General features: G+C 44.3%; 1 protein-coding gene and 1 non-coding gene across 2 annotated transcripts; both read left to right on the top strand.

The window, feature by feature from the left end:
• Positions 1-901: 901 nt before the first annotated feature.
• c31h10orf53 (chromosome 31 C10orf53 homolog) lies at positions 902-14,992 on the top strand. The gene is made up of 3 exons (XM_080215817.1): positions 902-1,049; positions 4,472-4,591; positions 14,754-14,992. Exons 1-3 carry the CDS (start codon positions 956-958, stop codon positions 14,816-14,818), a joined length of 279 nt encoding a protein of 92 aa, XP_080071943.1. The 5' UTR covers positions 902-955; the 3' UTR covers positions 14,819-14,992.
• trnak-uuu (transfer RNA lysine (anticodon UUU)) lies at positions 4,736-4,808 on the top strand. The gene has a single exon. It is a non-coding gene; the product is annotated as a tRNA-Lys (tRNA).
• Positions 14,993-20,087: the final 5,095 nt, after the last annotated feature.

Here is a 20,087-nt window from a genome sequence, read left to right as displayed (position 1 = left end):
AATGGGCGATAGGTAAGGCCATCTATCAATCGAGTGGAACACTTGGGGATTTTAACAGCTGGAGGAAAAGATGGAAAAGCACATGACACTTTTGATCTAATTTCAACAAGACCTGGAAGAAGCAAATCCCTTACTGAACACAAGAAACGGTACAAATAACATCGGGACCTATGAGAGCAAGTCACAGAATTCCCTACCGTACAGAAAGGGGCCATTCAGTCCATCAAATCTGTACTGACCACAATCCCACCCAGGCCCCAATCCCATAACCACACAGATCTACCCCACTAATCCCCCTGCCACCAGGGTCAATTTAGCACGGCCAATCAACCTAACCCACACATCTTTGGACTGTGGGAGAAAACCGGAGCACCCGGAGGAAACCCACGCAGACATGGGGAGAACGCGCAAACTCCGCGCAGTGACTGAGGCTGGAATTGAACCCAGGTCCCTGGCAGTGCTAACCACTGTGCCGCGGGAACTCAATTTCGAATCCTACACAGGGCAGCTTTTCCAGCCAGTAAGGCTAAATTAATAAACTAATCTCACCATTAGGCAGTAATGATGTAGGAAGAAGGAATGATGTTGGAGGGATCTAGGAGGGAACTCACACAGTTGTGGGATATGTGAGCACTCTGCTGGGAAATTGTGGGAAGAAATTAGCCCAGAACTTTCGAAGAGCAATGAGTGAGATGAATGGAAGGATTGTTAATGTGCAGGGGGAGTTATTAGAGGGGTGGTGAACCTGGAACCGGAGTGAGGGTGTAGGAATCCCAGCCACTCTTCCTGGAAGCTGTTCCCAGCTGGGTTTCAACTTTCGCGGCGGAACTCCGGAAGTTTGGCGTGTTTTGGCCAATGATTTCACTTCCCTAGCAACGCTTTGTGTAGTTACCCGAGAGGGAAGTGGAGAGTGGATTTGGTGGACAGCTTGAGTTGAGGACAAGAGGCGGCGGGGATGCCGCTTGAAGCCATGGTGACCATTCGCTACGGTCCCTATGAATCGTGCGGGGTGGTGGATTACAGAACCAGCCGGCTGCAGGGTCTACAGAGTAAGAGAGAGAGGCAAATACATTAATCAGAGCTGATAACATCTCCACCAAGAGCTATACCTGGAGAGATACTCACTCTTGGCAGCCCAGTGGAAGGGCAATAGTTAGTTAACCTCCCTCCTCCTTTCAGTCCCCAACCAAGGCTTATCTTCTGATGGAACTGAATTATAAAGTAGGGGAGTTATGCTGAACCTGTGTAGAACCTTGGTTAGCTCTCATTTACAGTATTGGGTTCTTGGAATACAGCTCTGGTTATAAGTCCAAAGATGTGCTAATTAGTTGATTGGCCAAGCTAAATTAACCCTAGTGTTGAGGGGTTTGATTTGATTTGATTTATTATTGTCGCATGTGTTAACATACAGTGAAAAATGTTGTTTCTTGTGTGCTTATACAAAGAAAGCGTACCATTCATAGAGAAGGAAATGAGAGAGTGCAGAATGTAGTATCACAGAATGTAGCTAGGGTGTAGAGAAAGATCAAATTAATGCAAGGTAAGCCCATTCAAAAGTCTGACAGCAGCAGGGAAGAAGCTGTTCTTGAGTCAGTTGGTATATGACTTCAGACTTTTTTATCTTTCTCCTGATGGAAGAAGGTGGAAGAGAGAATGTCCGGGGTGTGTGGGATCCTTAATTAATGAGTTAGTGTGATCTAGAACATACTGCCTGATTAATGATTTTGTATGATCTGGAACACACTGTCTGATTAATGAGTTAGTGTGATCTGGAACACACTGTCTAATTAATGAGTTAGTGTGATCTGGAACACATTGTCTAATTAGTGAGTTAGTGTACTCTGGAACACATTGTCTAATTAATGAGTTAGTGTGATCTGGAACACATTGTCTAATTAATGAGTTAGTGTGAGCTGGAACACACTGATTAATGAGTTAGTGTGATCTGGAACACATTGTCTAATTAATGAGTTAGTGTGATCTGGAACACACTGCCTAATTAATGAGTTAGTGTGATCTGGAACACATTGTCTAATTAATGAGTTAGTGTGATCTGGAACACATTGTCTAATTAATGAGTTAGTGTGATCTGGAACACATTGTCGAATTAATGAGTTAGTGTGATCTGGAACACGCTGTCTGATTAATGAGTTAGTGTGATCTGGAACACACTGTCTAATTAATGAGTTAGTGTGATCTGGAACACATTGTCTAATTAATGAGTTAGTGTGATCTGGAACACACTGTCTGATTAATGAGTTAGTGTGATCTGGAACACATTGTCTAATTAATGAGTTAGTGTGATCTGGAACACACTGTCTGATTAATGAGTTAGTGTGATCTGGAACACATTGTCTAATTAATGAGTTAGTGTGATCTGGAACACATTGTCGAATTAATGAGTTAGTGTGATCTGGAACACATTGTCGAATTAATGAGTTAGTGTCATCTGGAACACATTGTCGAATTAATGAGTTAGTGTGATCTGGAACACATTGTCGAATTAATGAGTTAGTGTGATCTGGGACACATTGTCTAATTAATGAGTTAGTGTGATCTGGAACACACTGATTAATGAGTTAGTGTGATCTGGGACACATTGTCTAATTAATGAGTTAGTGTGATCTGGAACACACTGTCTGATTAATGAGTTAGTGTCATGTGGAACACATTGTCTGATTAATGAGTTAGTGTGATCTGAAACACAGCATCTGAATGATGAGTTAGTTTGATCTGGAACACATTCTGCTTAATGAGTTAGTGTGATCTGGAACACACTGCACACTGTCTGAATTATGAATAAGTGTGATCTAAAACAGTGTAAGTATTCTCCCATTTTTGATTGGATTTCATTTCTGCTCAGTAAAATATAATTTAGTGACATTTGAATTCTGTATTTTTGTTGTATGGGAATATCAAAAGGTTGTGTTGGTGAATTCCACTCGTTAAAGAACAATGAAGGCAAGTGACAGAGATGAGACTATTGGCAAAATTGCTGAATATCTGGAAATGTCTTGGCAATACTAGAGGCAATTTTGACCTGCTCCACCTGCTGGACAGCACAAGGAATTGGGTACCAAAGTAGTTTTAACCTCATCCATTTTTAGTCTCCATTGAAATGACATGAATTTAATTAAATTGATTCCCAGTAAGTCACATTAAAATGTCCAGTTTGCAAAGGAAAGTGATATGTAGTTTAAGAGTACAGAATACTCAGTGATCAAATTTTACCAGCTAACCCTGCATGATATGGTCCATTGATGATCTTTGTTGGATCACAGTTGATCTGATTTGATTTATTATTGTCACGTGTATTAGTATAGTGAAAAGTATTATTTCTCGCATGCTATACAGACAAAGCATACCATTCATTGAGTACATAAGGGTGAAGAAAAGGAGAGGGTACAGAATATAGTGTTGCTGTCATAGTTAGGGTGTAGAGAAAGATCAACTTAGTACATGGTGGGTCCATTCAAAAACCTGAAGCTGTCCTTGAGTCGGTTGGTCCATGATCTCAGACTTTTGTATCTTTTTCCCCAACAGAAAAAGGTGGAAGAGAGAATGTCTGGGATGATCCTGGGTGGGTCCTTCATAGATGATAGAATCATATAGTACAGAAGGAGGCCATTGACCCAAAAAGTCTGCACTCACCACCCAGACCCTATCCCCATAACCACATGTATTTACTCTAGCTAGTCCCCCTGACACCAAGGGCAATTTCACAGTAACTTCATTGCAGTGTTAATGTGAACCTTACTTGTGACTAATAAATAAACTGAAAAAAACTAAAAAAAATTAGCATGAGCAATCAACCTGAATTGCATATCTTTGGAGAGTGGGGGAAAACCGGAGCACACGGAAGAAATCCAGACAGACACGGAAAGAACATGCAGACTCCACACGGACAGTGACCCAAGCCAGGAATCGAACCTGGGTCCCCGGCAGCAGTGCTAACCACTGTGCCACCATGCAGAGTACAGAATACTCAGTGATCAAATTTTACCAGCTAACCCTGCATGATATGGTCCATTGATGATCTTTGTTGGATCACAGTTGATCTGATTTGATTTATTATTGTCACGTGTATTAGTATTAGATTACGCTGGCTGCTTTTCCGAGAGAGCGGGAAATGTAGACGGAGTCAATGGATAGCTCCTTCTAGGTCTCTTGAAGGATCTAGTAGTAGCTGGCTAAAAGTAGGGCTTTTAAGCCTTAACTATTTCACCCCTGCCACATTTACCTGACATTGGTAGCACTTTTGCCTTCATACCTCAGCATTCAGTCCTGCCTGAGCCAAGGTTAGAGTACAGCAGGAGGTTTTTTTTCCCTCCCTTACATTTTTGTTTGAAGATTTTGAAATTAGCATTAGTTTGTGTTTTGTATGAAATATGATTGTTGGTATATGATGCATGTTCTCTAAATCCCGAAATAAATAAAAAGATTTAATGGGATTTTCCCTTTGGTTTTGAAGATCTTCTGGAGGCCAATGGTCATCGTTGGACCCTGGAACAATTCCTTGACTGGAATACTGTGGAGCTTATCGTGAAGGGAGAATCCGTCTTCAAGTGCAACATAAAAGATCTTGATTTTGGTAACTAATTCTCAAAATGATTTTATGCATAACATTATAATCAGAGACTTCAACCAACTAATTTCTTTTTAAATTCTTTAGCGGATGTGGGTGTTGCTGGCTAGGCCAATTTTTTTATTGCCCATCCCTAATTTCCCCAAATAAGGCTGGATAGCTCAGTCGGTAGAGCATCAGGCGTTTAATCTGAGGGTTCAGGGTTCAAGTCCTTGTTCGGGCATTCATTTTGGGGTGGCACAGCGGCAAAGTGGTTAGTACTGCTGCCTCACAGCGCCGAGGATCTGTGTGCGATTCCTGGCCTTGGATCACTGTGTGGAGTTTGTACATTCTCCCTGTGTCTGCGTGGGTTTTCTCCAGGTGCTTCAATTTCTTCCGACAGTCCCAAAACATGCAGGTTAGGTGGATTGGCCATGCTAAATTGCCCCTGAGTGTCAGGGGGATTAGGTAGGGTAAATGCATAGGGTTATGGGGATAGGGCCTGGATGGGATTGTGGTTGCTGCAGACTTGATGGGCTGAATGGCTTCCTTCTACCCTGTAGGATCTATGATTCTAAGGCAGTGGTGAGCTGCAGTCCATGTGGTGTAGGTACACCCGCTGTGCTGATAGGGAGGAGGTTCCATGCTTAATATTTGTGCTTAACATAAATGCTTGGCATTTTCTGTTTTCAGTGAACTAGCTATGAATTGTGGAGTTAAATACATTTGTATCTAAATTATGCAAAGCGAAGGCCTTTGAATAAAACCATTTATATGGAACCATTAGGCTTTTAAGTGTACATGTTGTGCCATGATGCGTTAATACCCTCTCAATTTTGGATCTGAAGAGGTCTCTTAAGGCTGTTTTCTGCTTAATCTTGTCCAGACTTATTATAATGACTCCTGTCTTCAATTATGTGGCTTTGATATCTGTTAATTGGTTTAATTTTAACTTAGATATTTGATTGTTGGACATGGATTTAAGTTTGTTTTTCAATTTGTGTAATACTGCTGTGCTGCGGTACGTGACACAGTGCAGTTTGAAAAAAGGGCTTCAGTATGCGTTCTGCCACACATTACAGCTGTTGCCCCGCAATTCAAAATATCAAAAATAAAGCTTCAGGAGATGTCGTCTATTTATTTAACAGACAGTGGCCAGGATTCCCACTCTCCGTTACAAAACATTACAATCAGAAACTTAGACCAACTAATTTCTTTTTAAATTCTTCAATGGGATGTGGGTGTCGCTGGCTCGGCCAATTTTTTTTTATTGACCATCCCTAATTTCACCTGAGGTGGTTTAGTCGATGGAGCATCAGGCTTTTAATCTGAGAGTCTAGGGTCCGAGTCCCTGTTCGGGTGTTCATTTTGGGGTGGCACGGTGGCACAGTGGTGAGCACTACTGCCTCACAGTGCCGGGGACCCAGGTTCGATTCCTGGCCAGCGAGAATGGAGAATTTGGCACTCAGCTGAATCTCCATTCACTGCAGCGGGACTGGAAAATCGCAGCCGTGGGCGAGATTGGAGAATTCCGGCCAATAGTGTCTTTGCAGGAGTGTTGTAATTAATAGCAGAAACTTACATTCTTTCAAGCTAAATCAGATTTCAGCTAAATCCAAAGTACCTCTCCCTCATCAATCAAGCACTGAATACGCTGGTGTACATGCTAAGGTCAGAGGGAACTGTCTAAGTGCCTTCCTGCTTCAATGCTTCATCATTATAATTGAGCCAAACTTTAAGTGGCTCCTTCTGATCACTGGTGTCCTCTGAAGATGAGCGCATTGATTTTAATTTGAGGCTGTAATTCCCCTGCTGCGTTGAAAGGGAGAGTTAGATCCAACACATTTGTGAATGTGACAAAATCCAATCCCGAAACACAGCCCTCTCTGTTCACAAAATCGTTTGGACGACAAAATATTTAAGCTCAATGTGTTTGGTGTACCAACCCGGGCATCTCCTCACAGTGGCACCAGTAAATAAACCTATTTCAGCTTAATCACAGTTATTGACCATTGGGTTATGTGCTGCTTGGAAAAGGAAATACTTTCCATGCCAGTTCACCAACGGCCAAAGTAAGATATAAATTTGGAGAGTGGGGCCTGGGTGGGATTGTGGTCGGTACAGACTCGATGGGCCGAATTGCCTCCCTCTGTACTGTAGTGATTCTATGATTTATTTGAGCATGTATGTGACACTTTCTCTCATTCCCCCTGCATAGTTGGAATATTTTCTCCCCTTTCGATCTGGAGATTATAGAGTCATGGGGGAAATTTTTCTAGCTTGTCTGTCACAGGTGGTGGGTGGATGAAAAGGGGAGGGGGGGAGTGCAAAGACCCATTGACCCTGGGTGATATTTTCCACTCTTAGGATGACCGCAGCCAGAAAATCCCACCAATAAAGTCTTAGAGATATACAGCATGGGAATAGGTCCTTCAGCCCAAGTCATCCAGGTATCCTAAACTGAACCAGTCCCATTTGCCTGTGTTTGGCCCATATCCCTCTAAACCTTTCCCATCCATGTCCCTATCCAAATGTCTTTTAAATATTGTAATTGTCCCTGCCTCTACCACCTCCTCTGGCAGCTCATTCCATACAAGCACCACCCTCTTTGCGAAAAAGTTGCCTCTCACGTCCCTTTCAAATCTTTCCCCTCTCATCTTAAACCCCTGCTCTTTAGTTTTGGACTCCCCTACCCTGGGAGAGACCATAAATTCCACCGCTGTTTGTGGCAGCTTGGTGTGTGTGCTAATTGGCTGCCCCCCACATTTCCTACATTACAACAGTGACCACAATTCAAATAAAAACCTCTCTTGGTGTAAAGTGCTTTGAGATGTTCAGAGAAAGTACAAACAATGTATAAATAAATGCAAGGCTTTCTTTACAAATGTTGGCCACTCAGAAAAAAGTGACATTATGATACCCTGATGTGTGACTGATCTACTCCAGAATATTCATTCATAGCGTGTTGCTGGTTGGCCAGCATCATTGCCCATCCCTAGTCATCCTTGGAGGGCAGTTGAGAATCAACCACATTGCTGTGGATTTGGAGTCACGTGTAGGCCAGACCAAATAAGGATGGCAGATTTCCTTCTCTCAAGGACATTAGTGAACCAGATGAGTTTTTCCAATAATTTTCCGATGATCCTAATCATCATTACAGTTTTAATTCCAGAATTTTTTAATTGAATTCCACAATCTGCCATGGCAGGATTCGAACCCGGGACCTCAGAATATTAGCTGAGTTTCTGGATTAATAGTCTAGCAATAATACCACTCAGTCATCACCTCCCCAATATCGCTGCTCATTTCCCTTATCTATGCCCCTCATGATTTTATAAACCTCTATAAGATCACCCTTCATCCTCCTATGCTCCAGGGAAAAAAAAAATCCCAGCCTATCCATATAATTCAAACTTTCTAGTGCCGGTAACATCCTTGCTGGCCTTTGGTGAAGAATCCAGAGTGAACTCAATCAGTCGCATTTCAGAGTCCTGCCAACTTCATTGTTCCATGGTCACACCATCTTCTGAACCAATCATAGAACCATGAAACACAGAAACCCTACAGCACAGAAAGAGGCCATTCAGCCCATCGAGTCTGCATCGACCACAATCCCAGCCTAGCCCTACTCCCATATCCCTACATATTTACCCAGTAATCCCTCTAACCAACACATCTCAGGACACTAAGGGCAATTTTAGCATGGCCAATCAACCTAACCTGCACATCTTTGAATTGTGGGAGGAAACTGGAGAACCCGGAGGAAACCCACACAGACATGAGGAGAATGTGCAAACTCCACACAGACAGTGAATCGAACCCAGGTCCCTGGAGCTATGAAGCAGCAGTGCGAACCACTGTGCTACCCTGCCGCCCCCAATCAAATGCAGCAAAGCTGGCTATTGGAAAAATGAATAACAAAATGCTCCAGATTTCACAACCTGGTTCCTGATCACATGCCCATCGAGTCTGGGTTCAATTCAGGTTGAATCCTGCATTGTAAACACATTGAAGAGTAAAAACCAGTCATAATGTGGAAAAGGGCAGCAGATCAGCCACACATCAGGGTCTCGCAGTGTCATCTTTCTGAATGGCCAACATTCATAAAGAAAGACTTGCATTCAACAAAGAAAATTACAAGAAAATGTGTATAATGTTTTTACTTTCACTGAACATCTCAAAGCATTTTACACCAGAGAGGTTTTTATTTGAATTGTGGTCACTGTTGTAATGTAGGAAAAGTAAAGTTTATTTTATTAGTCACAAATAGGTTTATATTAACAGTACAAAGTTGTTGCTGTGAAATTCCCCTAGTCGCATTCCGGCACCTGTTTGGGTCAATGCACCTAACCAGCGCATCTTTTAGAATGTGGGAAGAAACCCATGCAGACATGGGGAGAATGTGCAAACTCCGCACAGACAGTGACCCAAGGAAATGTGGCAGCCAATTAGCACACAGCAGGCTGCCACAAACAGCAGTGGACTTTATAGTCTCTCCCACCGGTGGGATTTTCTAGTCTCACCCCTGCCATAACAGTGTGAGTGAGTGAGGGTCTCCAATCCCCATGAGGGTCTCTAGTCCCCATGGAGAGTCTCCGATCTCTTGATGAAGATACTTGTTGCCTTTACCGCATAAATCCCTTTACGAGTCAGGCCCGCCTGTGCTGCAGGATAGTAGAGATTATCTGCCTCTGAAGGGAGTCCTACACTGTACAAGGTCCCAAATTCACTCCCTCGGTCTTGCCACTGCTAGAATGTAAACAGTGACAACTTTATATTGGATGTAATGGTAACAAGTTGTAAGGGTCAGCTGACCCATAACCGTGGAACCAATTACGGAATGATGTGATGGTCAGCTGACCAGCTGACTCACTATAAATAAGAACCTGTTGGGAATTGTGGGGGAGCTGGAAGTGGCCCAGGGCGAGGCTCCAAGTTTGGAGTAATGAAGTTTCTTTATTAAACCCTTTCTTTGATTTATAAGTTAGAGTAAATTTCGTTATATTTTTATTGACTGTATTTGAAGAGTATCCTTTAAACCTCCCCCTGCCCACAGCTGACTTCATGGCACAACCCTGTTTCCAGATCCCAGGCCCCACCCCCAGCGAACATCATTCTGCTGTTGATTGGCCATCCAGCCTGTGGTTGCTGGTAGTGTTGGGTGGGGTGGGGGAGTTTACATCTCCATCTGGGTCCTCTGACCTGGCACACATGCCAAGAGATAAACTCATCCCTGGAGTGGGACTTGGACAATGTTTATGGATGTAGAAGCCTAGGGATTGGTTGCAACATCTGTTCTTACGGAGAGCAGCAGCAGGGCCAAAGCAAATCATAGAATCATAGAACCCCTACAGTGCAGGAGGAGGCCATTTGGCCCATTGAATCTGCACCATCAACAATCCCACCCAGGTCCTATCCTTATAACCCCACATAGTCCCCCTGACACCAAGGGGCAATCCCATCCAGACTGTTACCATAACCCAAATATTTACCCTGCTAATCCACCTAATCTACACATCTTTGGACACTAAGGGGCAATTTAGCATAGCCAATCCACCTAACCTTCACATCTTTGGAAGGAAACCGAAGCGCGTGGAGGAAACCCATGCAGACTTGGGGAGAATGTGCAGACTCTACACAGTCACCCGAGGCTGGAATTGAACATGGGTCCCTGGCACTGTGAGGTAAGCAGTGCTAACCACTGTGCCCACCGTGCCGCCCAAAATCAGTCCATTGGCCTCATTTGTTGAATTCCAGCACATCCCGGAGATCGCTCGCTGGTTGCCGGGGGTGATGGGTGACTGGGACAGAGCTGGCCAGGGAGATTGACCAGTGAGGGTACTGGACCAGGAGCTAAGCTTAGTCCAGGAGGAGAGGCCCTCAGAAGCTGGCCAGGTACTTGCCAGGCAGCAGCTGCACAAGATGAAGGCAAGGGGAGGAGAGCACTGTCTTTCTTAACATGTGGCCAGATCCCAATAAACTCAGCACAGATCAACGTCTGCGAGTCAGTCTGGGCCCTCTGTTGTCTGTGTGCCTCACTGACTGAATCCCAGGGAAACACCAAGAAGTTCAATATCATTGCAGCTCTATCTTTGTCACCTTACTCTTATTGAAATTGAATACTGAGGATTTAATCATGAGACCTGTCTGGCAGAATTATTGATTTCTGATGATTTAAGAAGAATCAATTTCAGTAAAGACAGTCATTAACCCTCAGCGATTGTCATTTCGTCAGCCTGTACAGATTCATCCCTCGCACACAGTCAGGCGCAGTCCCTTAATAACACTCACAGCTCTCAATCAACACCTCTATTTTCTCAGAAGACTAAGGAAATTTGGCATGTCTGCTATGGCTCTCACCAACTTTTACAGATGCACCATTAAAAAGCATTCTATCTGGTTGTATCACAGCTTGGTATGGCTCCTGCTCTGCCCAAGGCAGCAAGAAACTACAAAAGGTTGTGAACATAGCCCAATTCATCACACAAATCAGCCTCCCATCCATTGACTCTGTCTACACTTCCTGCTGCCTCAGAAAAGCAGCCAGCATAATTAAGGACCTCATGCACACTGGACATTCTTTCTTCTACCTTCTTCCAACGGGAAAAAGATACAAAAGTCTGTCTGAGGCTGTGTGCCAACCGACTCAAGAACAGCTTCTTCCCTGCTGCCATCAGACTTTTGGCCTACCTTATATTAAGGTGGTCTTTCTCTACACCCTAACTATAACTGTAACACTACATTCTCCACACTCTCCTTTCCTTCTCTCCCTATGAATGGTATGCTTTGTCTGTATAGCGCACAAGAAACAATATTTTTCACTGTATACTAACACGTGTGACAATAATAAATCAAATCAATGTTTGGAATGAGAATATTGAAAGAATTATCACGGACAGAGAACACAAAATAAAGGGCAAAGTAAGTGGATGGGCTGATCATGCGGTCCAGGTGTGGATTGGCCGCGCTGATGTCCAACATTCTGCAGCTTCTATCACCTTGAGGAAGTCGAAGCCTCCTTCAAACTGCTTTCCTCAGGATTACCAATGAAATCACCGGCCAGAATAGCTAATATGTCCCAGTGATGTGCACAGGAGGTGAGGGGCTCTTGTGAGATCTCCCTCAACTCCCTGGAAATCGCAATCACAGTGTTACCACTCACTGATCTCACTGGAATCCCTACAGTGCAGAAAGAGGCCATTCAGCCCAGAGACCCTGCACCAACAACAATCCCACCCAGGCCCTATCCCTCCAACCACATGTATTTTACCCTGATAAACCCCCTGACATTAAGGGGCAATTTAGCATGGCCAATCCACCTAACCTGCACATTTTTGGACACTGGGTCAATTTAGCATGACCAATCCACCTAACCTGCATATTTTTGGACAATAAGGGCCAATCTAACATGGCCAATCCATCTAACCTGCACCTCTTTGGATTGTGGGAAGAAACCCACGCAGACAGGGGGAGAATATGCAGACTCTACACAGACAGAGCCAGGAATCGAACCCGGATCCTTGGTGCTGTCCTGGGCTGATCTAGTCATGGAAGTTGATCACAGATCTGCTTCTGTACAGATTTTTGAGGACAACAGAGATGAAACTTTTAAGATGCCAACAGTAAGAAAGACCGCAATTCTCCCAAAAGTGCTGAATTAGCAGGAAAACTGTTCGAGATCCTGACTATTTTTGTCAGTTCTACTTCTCACTTGGATCTCCACAGTCTGTGCATTGCAGAGGTCCCAGCTGTGAATCTCAGTAGAAACCCGTGGAGGCAGGGTTTACTTGCGCCGGAGTTTGAAAGTTCTGGAAGTATGCGCATGCACAGTGGTCCCAATCTGTCAGTCTCTCCATTTGCTGGCCAGCTCGACTGTAGCCCCACAACAATTCCTGGCCCAGCCCTGACCCCGACCCCACCCCCCCACCCCCAAATCTCAGAGGAGCCTGATGCAAGCCCACTCCCCACCCCCCCACCCAGCAGTGGCAATCTCCCCACCTCCTCACCCCAGCAGACCCACCGCACTAACGGACCCCTGGGTCAGACCCCACACCCCCCCCCCAAGGAGGCAGGCCCCCAGCAGACCACCACTCCCCCCACAGCACCCCCCCCCCCCCCCCCACAATACAGAGCGGCAGCAAGACACCACCTCACCCCCAGTGATCACTTCTAGGCCCACAGAAGGCCTCTCCCCCTTGGCACTACCCGATGCTGGTGGGCAGTGCCAAGGTGCCCCCTGGATATGGGCACTTTGTCCCTTGGGCAGTTAGCACAGTTAGCACCGCTACCTCACAGCGCCAGGGACCTGGGTTCAGTTCCAGCCTTGGGTCACTGTCTGTACAGAGTTTACACATTCTCCCCGTGTCTGCGTGGGTTTCCTCTGGGTGCTCCAGCTTCCTCTCTCAGTCCAAAAATATGCAGCTTAGGTTGATTGGCCATGCTAAATTAATCCGAGTGTCAGGGAACTAACATGAAGGATTACGGGAATAGGGCCTGGGTGGGATTGTGGTCGGCACAGACTCAATGGGCCGAATGGCCTCCTTCTGTATTGTAGGGATTCTTTGATATATTAGAAAGCATACTGACCTCAGCCAGAAAGAAGTCCTGTAACACTTTCGGGATTTTAAAAATTAAAAGTAAAGTATATTAAGAAGAAAGAAAAAAAAACTCAAGTACACAAGGTTACAAGTTGCACAGTTAACATTACTCTTACAAAACATTCCCCCCAAAAGACCCCCTGCTTAGTCAGACCCACAAGTAAACACCTTCCAGGCAGCTTTCCCCTATATATGTTTATTGATAAAAATCCAGTTAAAAAACATTTCTGTTTCTTTAATATGGTATACCATGCGACATCTCAGACCCACTTCCACATTGCTCCGGAGATGTAAGAAACCTTCAGGAACAAGATTGCTTTTTGTAGCCCCAGACCTATTTGGCTTGACTAGAAGGCTGATTCATTTTCCACATCTTCTGCCAGACCAGAGCTGTTCCCAGGAAACTCCCTTTACACAGCCAACACCAAAATAAACTCAATATCTGTCCTTAAATATACTTTTGCCCTTCCATCTTCGATTCCACTGTCCTTATCATTTCTTAGAACTCAACTTTTCCAAAACATAAAAATATTTTGTGGTGGCACGGTGGTTAGCACTGCTACCTCACAGCATCAGGGACCTGGGCTCAATTCCCAGCTTGGGTCACTATCTGTGCGGAGTTTGCACGTTCTCCCTATATCTGTGTGGGTTTCCTCCTGATGCTGCGGTTTCCTCTCATAGTCCAGAGGTGTGCGGGTTAAGTTGATTGGCCACACTAAATTGTCCCTTAGTGTCCTGGGATGTGTAGACTAAAGGGATTAGTGGAGTAAATACGTGGGGTTACTGGATTAGGAAGTAGGTTGGATTGTGGTCGGTGCAGACTTGATAGGCTGAATAGCCTCCTTCTGCACTGTAGGGTTGCTAAGTGCTCATTTCTAAGTTTTCCTTTGGCCCCCACTTTTGGGTCACATAATATTTTATAACCTTCCCTCGTTTACTTTTGAGCCTTACCAAATTTTAAAATTTTGTTACTCCCATTGGAGATTTAACAGCTGAAAAAGAAACAGCTGTCTCTGTATCTCCTAATGCAAATCTGTTAATGCAAATCACCAAACCTAATCTGTTTACCTGTACATCAAACCCACCATAGTATTGCATTACAAATGCACAAACCTAACCATGTATACTCAAATATATTCCATTAATAACTGCTGGAGCAAAAATGATATTATTTAAAATAAACAAAACAAAAAAATTGCTGCAGATATTAGCAGGTCAGGCAACAGCTGTGGAGAGAAACAGAGTTGATATTTTGGTCGGTAATAGTTCTGGAGAGGTCATCATCGACTTGAAACATTAACTCGGTTTCTCGCCACAGATGTCAATTCATGACGTACTGAATAGTTCTTAGATAGAAACATAAAGATAGGAGCAGGAGGAGGCCATTTGGCCTTTCAAGTCCGTTCTGTCATTCATCACGATCGTGACTGATCATAATTTGCATTTTACATTTGCTGATTTTAATTTTAGATTTCCAGCGTCTGCAATATTTTGATTTTGTTTAGGATTATCTAAAACAGTTTCTTAGTCTTTGAAAAAATGTCTATTCGCTCAGTTTGTCCTCTGCTTTTTCTTCTGGTTTTATTTTTCAGGAGGTGATGGGAAATTGGACCCAATTTGCAAAAAAGCTGTAAAGGCAGTGAAAGAAGCTTACTGACTGTTTGACTAATTTCACTGACAGTTTACAGCGAGGTGAAAGGTGGCTTCTCTATGTCTCATTTTCTGATGTTTGCTAATGATGTGGACTCTTCTCCAGGGATTTTCAGCAAATTGCTAGATTCTGCAGATGAACCAAATTCAATAGCTGCACGTTTTGTTGTTTTGAAATATTAGCAGAACTAAATAAAATCTTTTCATGCATATACTGTAGTCATATCATTCTTCTTTCCCTGTCAGTGAAACTACAACTGTGCTTTTTAGCTCACTGCATTCACAAATTAAATAGGATAGTATAGTGGTTAGCACTGCTGCCTCACAGCGCCAGGAGCCCGGGTTCGATTCCCAACTTGGCTCACTGTCTGTGTGGAGTTTGTACATTCTCCCTGTGTCTATTTGGGTTTCCTCCGGGTTTTCCAGTTTCCTCCCACAGTCTAAAAGACGTGCTGGTGCGGTTGGCACAGTGGTTAGTGCTGCTGCCTCACAGCAGCAGGAACCCCGTTTCAATTTCCGTCTTCGGTCACTCTGTGCGGAGTCTGCATGTTCTCCCCGTGTCTGCATGGGTTTCCTCCGGGCGGTCCGGTTTCTTCCCACAGTCTGAAAGACATGCTGTTTAGGGTGCATTGGCCGTGCTAAATTCTCCCTCAGTGTACCTGAACAGGCACCGGAGGGTTGTGACTGGGGAATTTTCACAGTAACTTCACAGCAGTATTAACATAAGCCTTACTTGTGATACTCACAAAAACGTAAAAAAAAATTTTGGCATTGACAAAGACTTGCATTTTTATAGCACCTTTGACACAGCAAAAGATCCTGAGACACTTTACAGGAATGTTTTCAAAGACTTCAAGCAGAAGAAATTTCAGAGGCAGGTTTTTGTAGAATGCCTACAATGAAAAAGGCCATTTGGCCTATTGAGTCTGCACTGACCACAATCCCACCCAGGCCCTATTCCAGTCGCCCCTCATATTTACCCTGCTAATTCCCCCTGTTGTTTTAAGGAATGTCTTTCAAGGAGAGATAGACAGGCCTAATGAAGGAATTCCAGAGCTTAGGACTGGGCATCATGGCCACCAAGGATTTGAACAGCATCTGAATTCACCGAGGGAAGAGAACAGCACGAGTGGAGTATTGGTGAAGCAAGGAGGATAACTAACGCAACACAATGATGTGTTTCTGAGTCTCCACTGAGAAGATATTATCTCTGCTCATGGGCTTTGAAAGGCTGGGGACACGGGCTGTGTTAGTCATGGATCTGAAAGCTCCTGTGGCTGCCTGCATTATGAAGCATCTGCACAGACAGCGAGAGAATCTGCTTTTACTGAAGGGGAAAGGAAGAGGGGCTGTGAAGCATTGAATTTGTAGACAAGCACTGTCCCACCTGGATCCTTCCATACTGCGGTGGAGCTGGAAGGAGGCACATGTTGTTCAGTTGCTCAGGGTGCGACAGGCTGAGTATTTCCTCAGTCAGCCAGATAATTTATTGGAAAATAATTGGGAGGATTCAGAATTTGCAGTGGCGAAAATGTAAAAGCTTTCAATGTTTACAAGAAGCCACTATGAGAACTTTAACTGTTGCTGAATGGAAATGAAAACACTATAATACAATTGGATAGATCCTTTAATTCCTTCACACCATTAGTTACTTTATTAAATTGTTCCATTGTGAGATTGACTTCTCACAATCGTTTTTTTTTTGTAACTTGGCCGTGAAACAAGGTCACGTTTCACCAGCTCTCTGATAAAGTGCTTCCCTTTTCACAGAATTGCCCGCATGTTTACAGCACACTCTTGGGCTGAAGAAAAGTTGAACAGCCTTCAAGGAATGCATTCCTTCTCACCCCATTACAGAGCTTATTCCAATTTCCCAGTTCAAAGAATACACAATGGTCCCTTTCCAGGGATGCCTGGTTGTGAATATAGCCACAGTTGAGGGGCACAGTCGGGTTGGACGACTCCCTCGATCACCCGCTGCCTGGACCTGTAGATGGCGTACCTTGCTTAGGCCCAGGAGCAGGTTCATGAGGAAGTCCTCTTCCTTCCCCACTCTCCCTCCACACAAAGCAACTCCTTAATTAGAGAGTTCATATTCCAATAGGCCAATCTCATTGGCTTGACTGAAGCCATTACAGGGAATAATGAAGAGTATGCTTTACATCTAAAAAGTGTGACTTCTATTCTGACTTTGGGCTTAACTCTCACACCATATAATCTGTTCCTTTGCTGCTAATTGAGCTTCGGGCATCCTACACTAGCTATTGGCAACGCAAGGTAGACTTCATTACAGATTGGCTCACCATGCTGATTTCCTTCACCAATAAGGAACACCTTGTGACTGATGTGAATCTACATCCTGAAGAATTGGTGACACAATGAAGGAAGTGCAAGGATCAATTGAAGGAACTCAATATCCACATCTTGAAAGAATGTCTAGTACTCTCTATGAGAACTTTTCCACCCAAATTCAATTTCTTTCAACACCAGTTGTGCACAAGAGTCAGGATATCATGCTGCAGCTTTGGTTTGGCTCCACTTAGACTATTACTTTCAGTTTTGGTTGCCACATTACAGGAAGGTTGTGGCAGCTTTGGGGAGGGTGCAGGAGAGGTTTACCAAGATGCTGCCTAGATTGGAGGGTATGAGCTATGAAGAGAGGCTGGACAAACTAGTGTTGTTTTCTCTGGAGCAGCGGAAGCTGAGGGGAGACCTGATAGAGGGCTATAAAATTGTGAGAGGCATAGGTAGGGTTGATAGAATCTTTTTCCCAGAGTTGAAATGTTTAATATTAGGGGGCATGCACTTAAAGTAAGAGGAGGAAAGTTCAAAGGAGATGTGAGGGGCAAGTTTTTTTACACAGAGTAGTAGTAGGTGTCAGGGGTGGTGGTGGAGGCAGATACAATAGGGGCAATTAAGGGGCTTTTAGATAAGCACATAAATATGCAAGAAATAGATGGCAATGGAGCATTGGCAGGCAAAAGGGATTAGTTTAATTTGGCATTATGTTGGCACAACATCAAGGGTCAAAGGGCCTGTTCCCGTGCTGTACAGTTCTATATGTTCAGTACATTTTTAAAAATCCCAAGTAAGATTGAAAAATATAGCTGCCTTGCCCACTTCTGAAGTTGCTGTCCATCTTACCCACATTGATTCTTGTTCAGCGCTCTGCCCACGGACTGGTCTGACCCACAGCACGATGACCATTATCACAGATAGGGCAAGGGGACAGACCCCAATCCAAACCAACTGGAATGGCAATGAAAGTATGCTGATGGCTCCAATTTGATCCACATCTCCTGTCCAGCGAAAGAAAGTCCGAGTTGCTACATCAATGTAAACTTTTACATGCATGTCACAGCTGAGGCTCTCGATAGTGGTGGTGGAGGCTCCAACTTCACCCCATCACATGGTTGACCCGGGACCTCTCCAGCTCTTAAGTTGGAAGGATTTCCAAGTTGATACTCAATCTGTTTCGCTGCATTATAAACACACTTCCCTTGGCCAACTAGTCCCGGGGTGAGTCTCGAACAAGGAGCTCCTGGTTCAGAGGCAGGGACATCACCCCACTGTACCACAAGACCTCCTTCTGTCATTCCTTCTTCCCTGCTGCCATCAGACTTTTGAATGGACCTATCTTGTATTAAGCTGATCTTTCTCTACACCCTACCTATGACTGTAGTACTACATTCTGCACCCTCTCCTTCCCTTCTCTATGTACGGTATGCTTTGCCTGTATAACACGCACGGAACAATACTTTTCCCAGTGTATTAATACATATGACAATAATAAATCAAAGCAATTCAGATGACATTGAAGCTTAAAAGTTGAAAATGAAATAAGAGCGGTTAAAATTATACGGGGCAATTATACGAGTCCAATTAAACCACCGTAAAACAGGTCAAATGGACCACGTCAAACAGTAATCCCTGATTAAAGCTACAAACAGACTTAATGGCCAGAATTTTACTGTCCCACGCACCACGGACTCAGAGCTGGCAATGGAAATGTCCCTGCAGCTCTGGCGGAGATGAGCGAGGGCTGTAGAGTCCCGTCTAATGAGTTAGTCCTGGGAGAGTAGACTGAGTCTAAACAACTGGGGCCACAAATAATAAGCAATCCTTTGCAGCAATGAGTAAAAATTGCAGCATCTGGAGCTGAACGTTCATAGTTTAGCAGAAGGAGGCCATTTGGCCCAGTGAGTCTGCACCGACCACAGTCCCATCCAGACCCTATTCCCATAAGCCCTCATATTTACCCTGCTAATCCCCCTGAACACTAGGATTAAATTAGCATGGCCAATCAACCTAAACCACACATCTTTGGAGTGTGGGAGGAAACTGGAGCACCTGGAGGAAATGCACGCAGACACAGGGAGAATGTGCCAACTCCACACAGGCAGTGAACCGAGGCCGAAATTGAACCCTGGCACGTTGAGGCAGCAGTGCTAACCAAGGCTTTTCCTTGCTGCTGTTGGAACGGCCAGATTTCCATTCATTGTAATGTACTGATGGAAAGTGATAGCAGATGTTAATCCTAGCAGTGATTACATTAGAGACTGCACTTGGCTCCGGATCTTTGTGTAGCTCAGGATTAAGCAGTGCAGATGGTCATAAACCCACCCCGAAGACTTTTCCCTTGTCACTGATGCCCACTTTCACCATTTGATTTTTATGCAAGTAGGCATTCCAACATCAATAATACACCGGTGAAATTAAATCGACACAACCCCCTGATAATGCGGCAGAAATTCCAGTGCCAAGGTATATAGAAATTGGCTTCAGTGCCAACCTTGGAGTAAGTTGGAACAGGATTTCACATGGAACTGAACAGGTGCACAATACTGGTGCACGTAACCAATATAGATGTTGAATTTTACACTTTGGAGTCGAATCATTGAATCCCTACTGTGCAGGAGGCCATTCAGCCCATCGAGTCTGCACTGACAACATCCCACCCTACCCCTGTAAGCTCACATATTTACCCTGCTGATCCTCCTGACACTAAGCGGCAATTTAGCATGGCCAATCAACCTAACCTGCACATCTTTGGAATGTGGGACGAAACTGGAGCACCCGGAGAAAACCCATGCAGACACGGGGAGAATGTGCAAACTCCACAGAGATAGTCTCCCGTGGCCAGAATCAAACCTGGGTCCCTGGCGCTGTGAGGCTGCAGTACTAATACTGGGCTCAGAAGAATTGCCTCCAACCACCACAACCATCTTCCTTTGTGCTAGGTATGATTCCAACCAGTGGGAAGTTTCTTCCTGATT

The sequence above is a fragment of the Carcharhinus amblyrhynchos genome, chromosome 31 (genome assembly GCF_965287045.1).
Source record: "Carcharhinus amblyrhynchos chromosome 31, sCarAmb.v2.hapA, whole genome shotgun sequence".
NCBI lineage: Eukaryota > Metazoa > Chordata > Chondrichthyes > Carcharhiniformes > Carcharhinidae > Carcharhinus > Carcharhinus amblyrhynchos.
This window is presented reverse-complemented; position numbering and strand designations above follow the sequence as displayed.

Coding starts and splice junctions, on each gene's coding strand:
- c31h10orf53 (XM_080215817.1), top strand. CDS start 956: ATGCCGCTTGAAGCCATGGTGACCATTCGCTACGGTCCCTATGAATCG. Junction 1,050..4,471: donor CCGGCTGCAGGGTCTACAGA/GTAAGAGAGAGA, acceptor TTGGTTTTGAAG/ATCTTCTGGAGGCCAATGGT. Junction 4,592..14,753: donor CATAAAAGATCTTGATTTTG/GTAACTAATTCT, acceptor TTTATTTTTCAG/GAGGTGATGGGAAATTGGAC.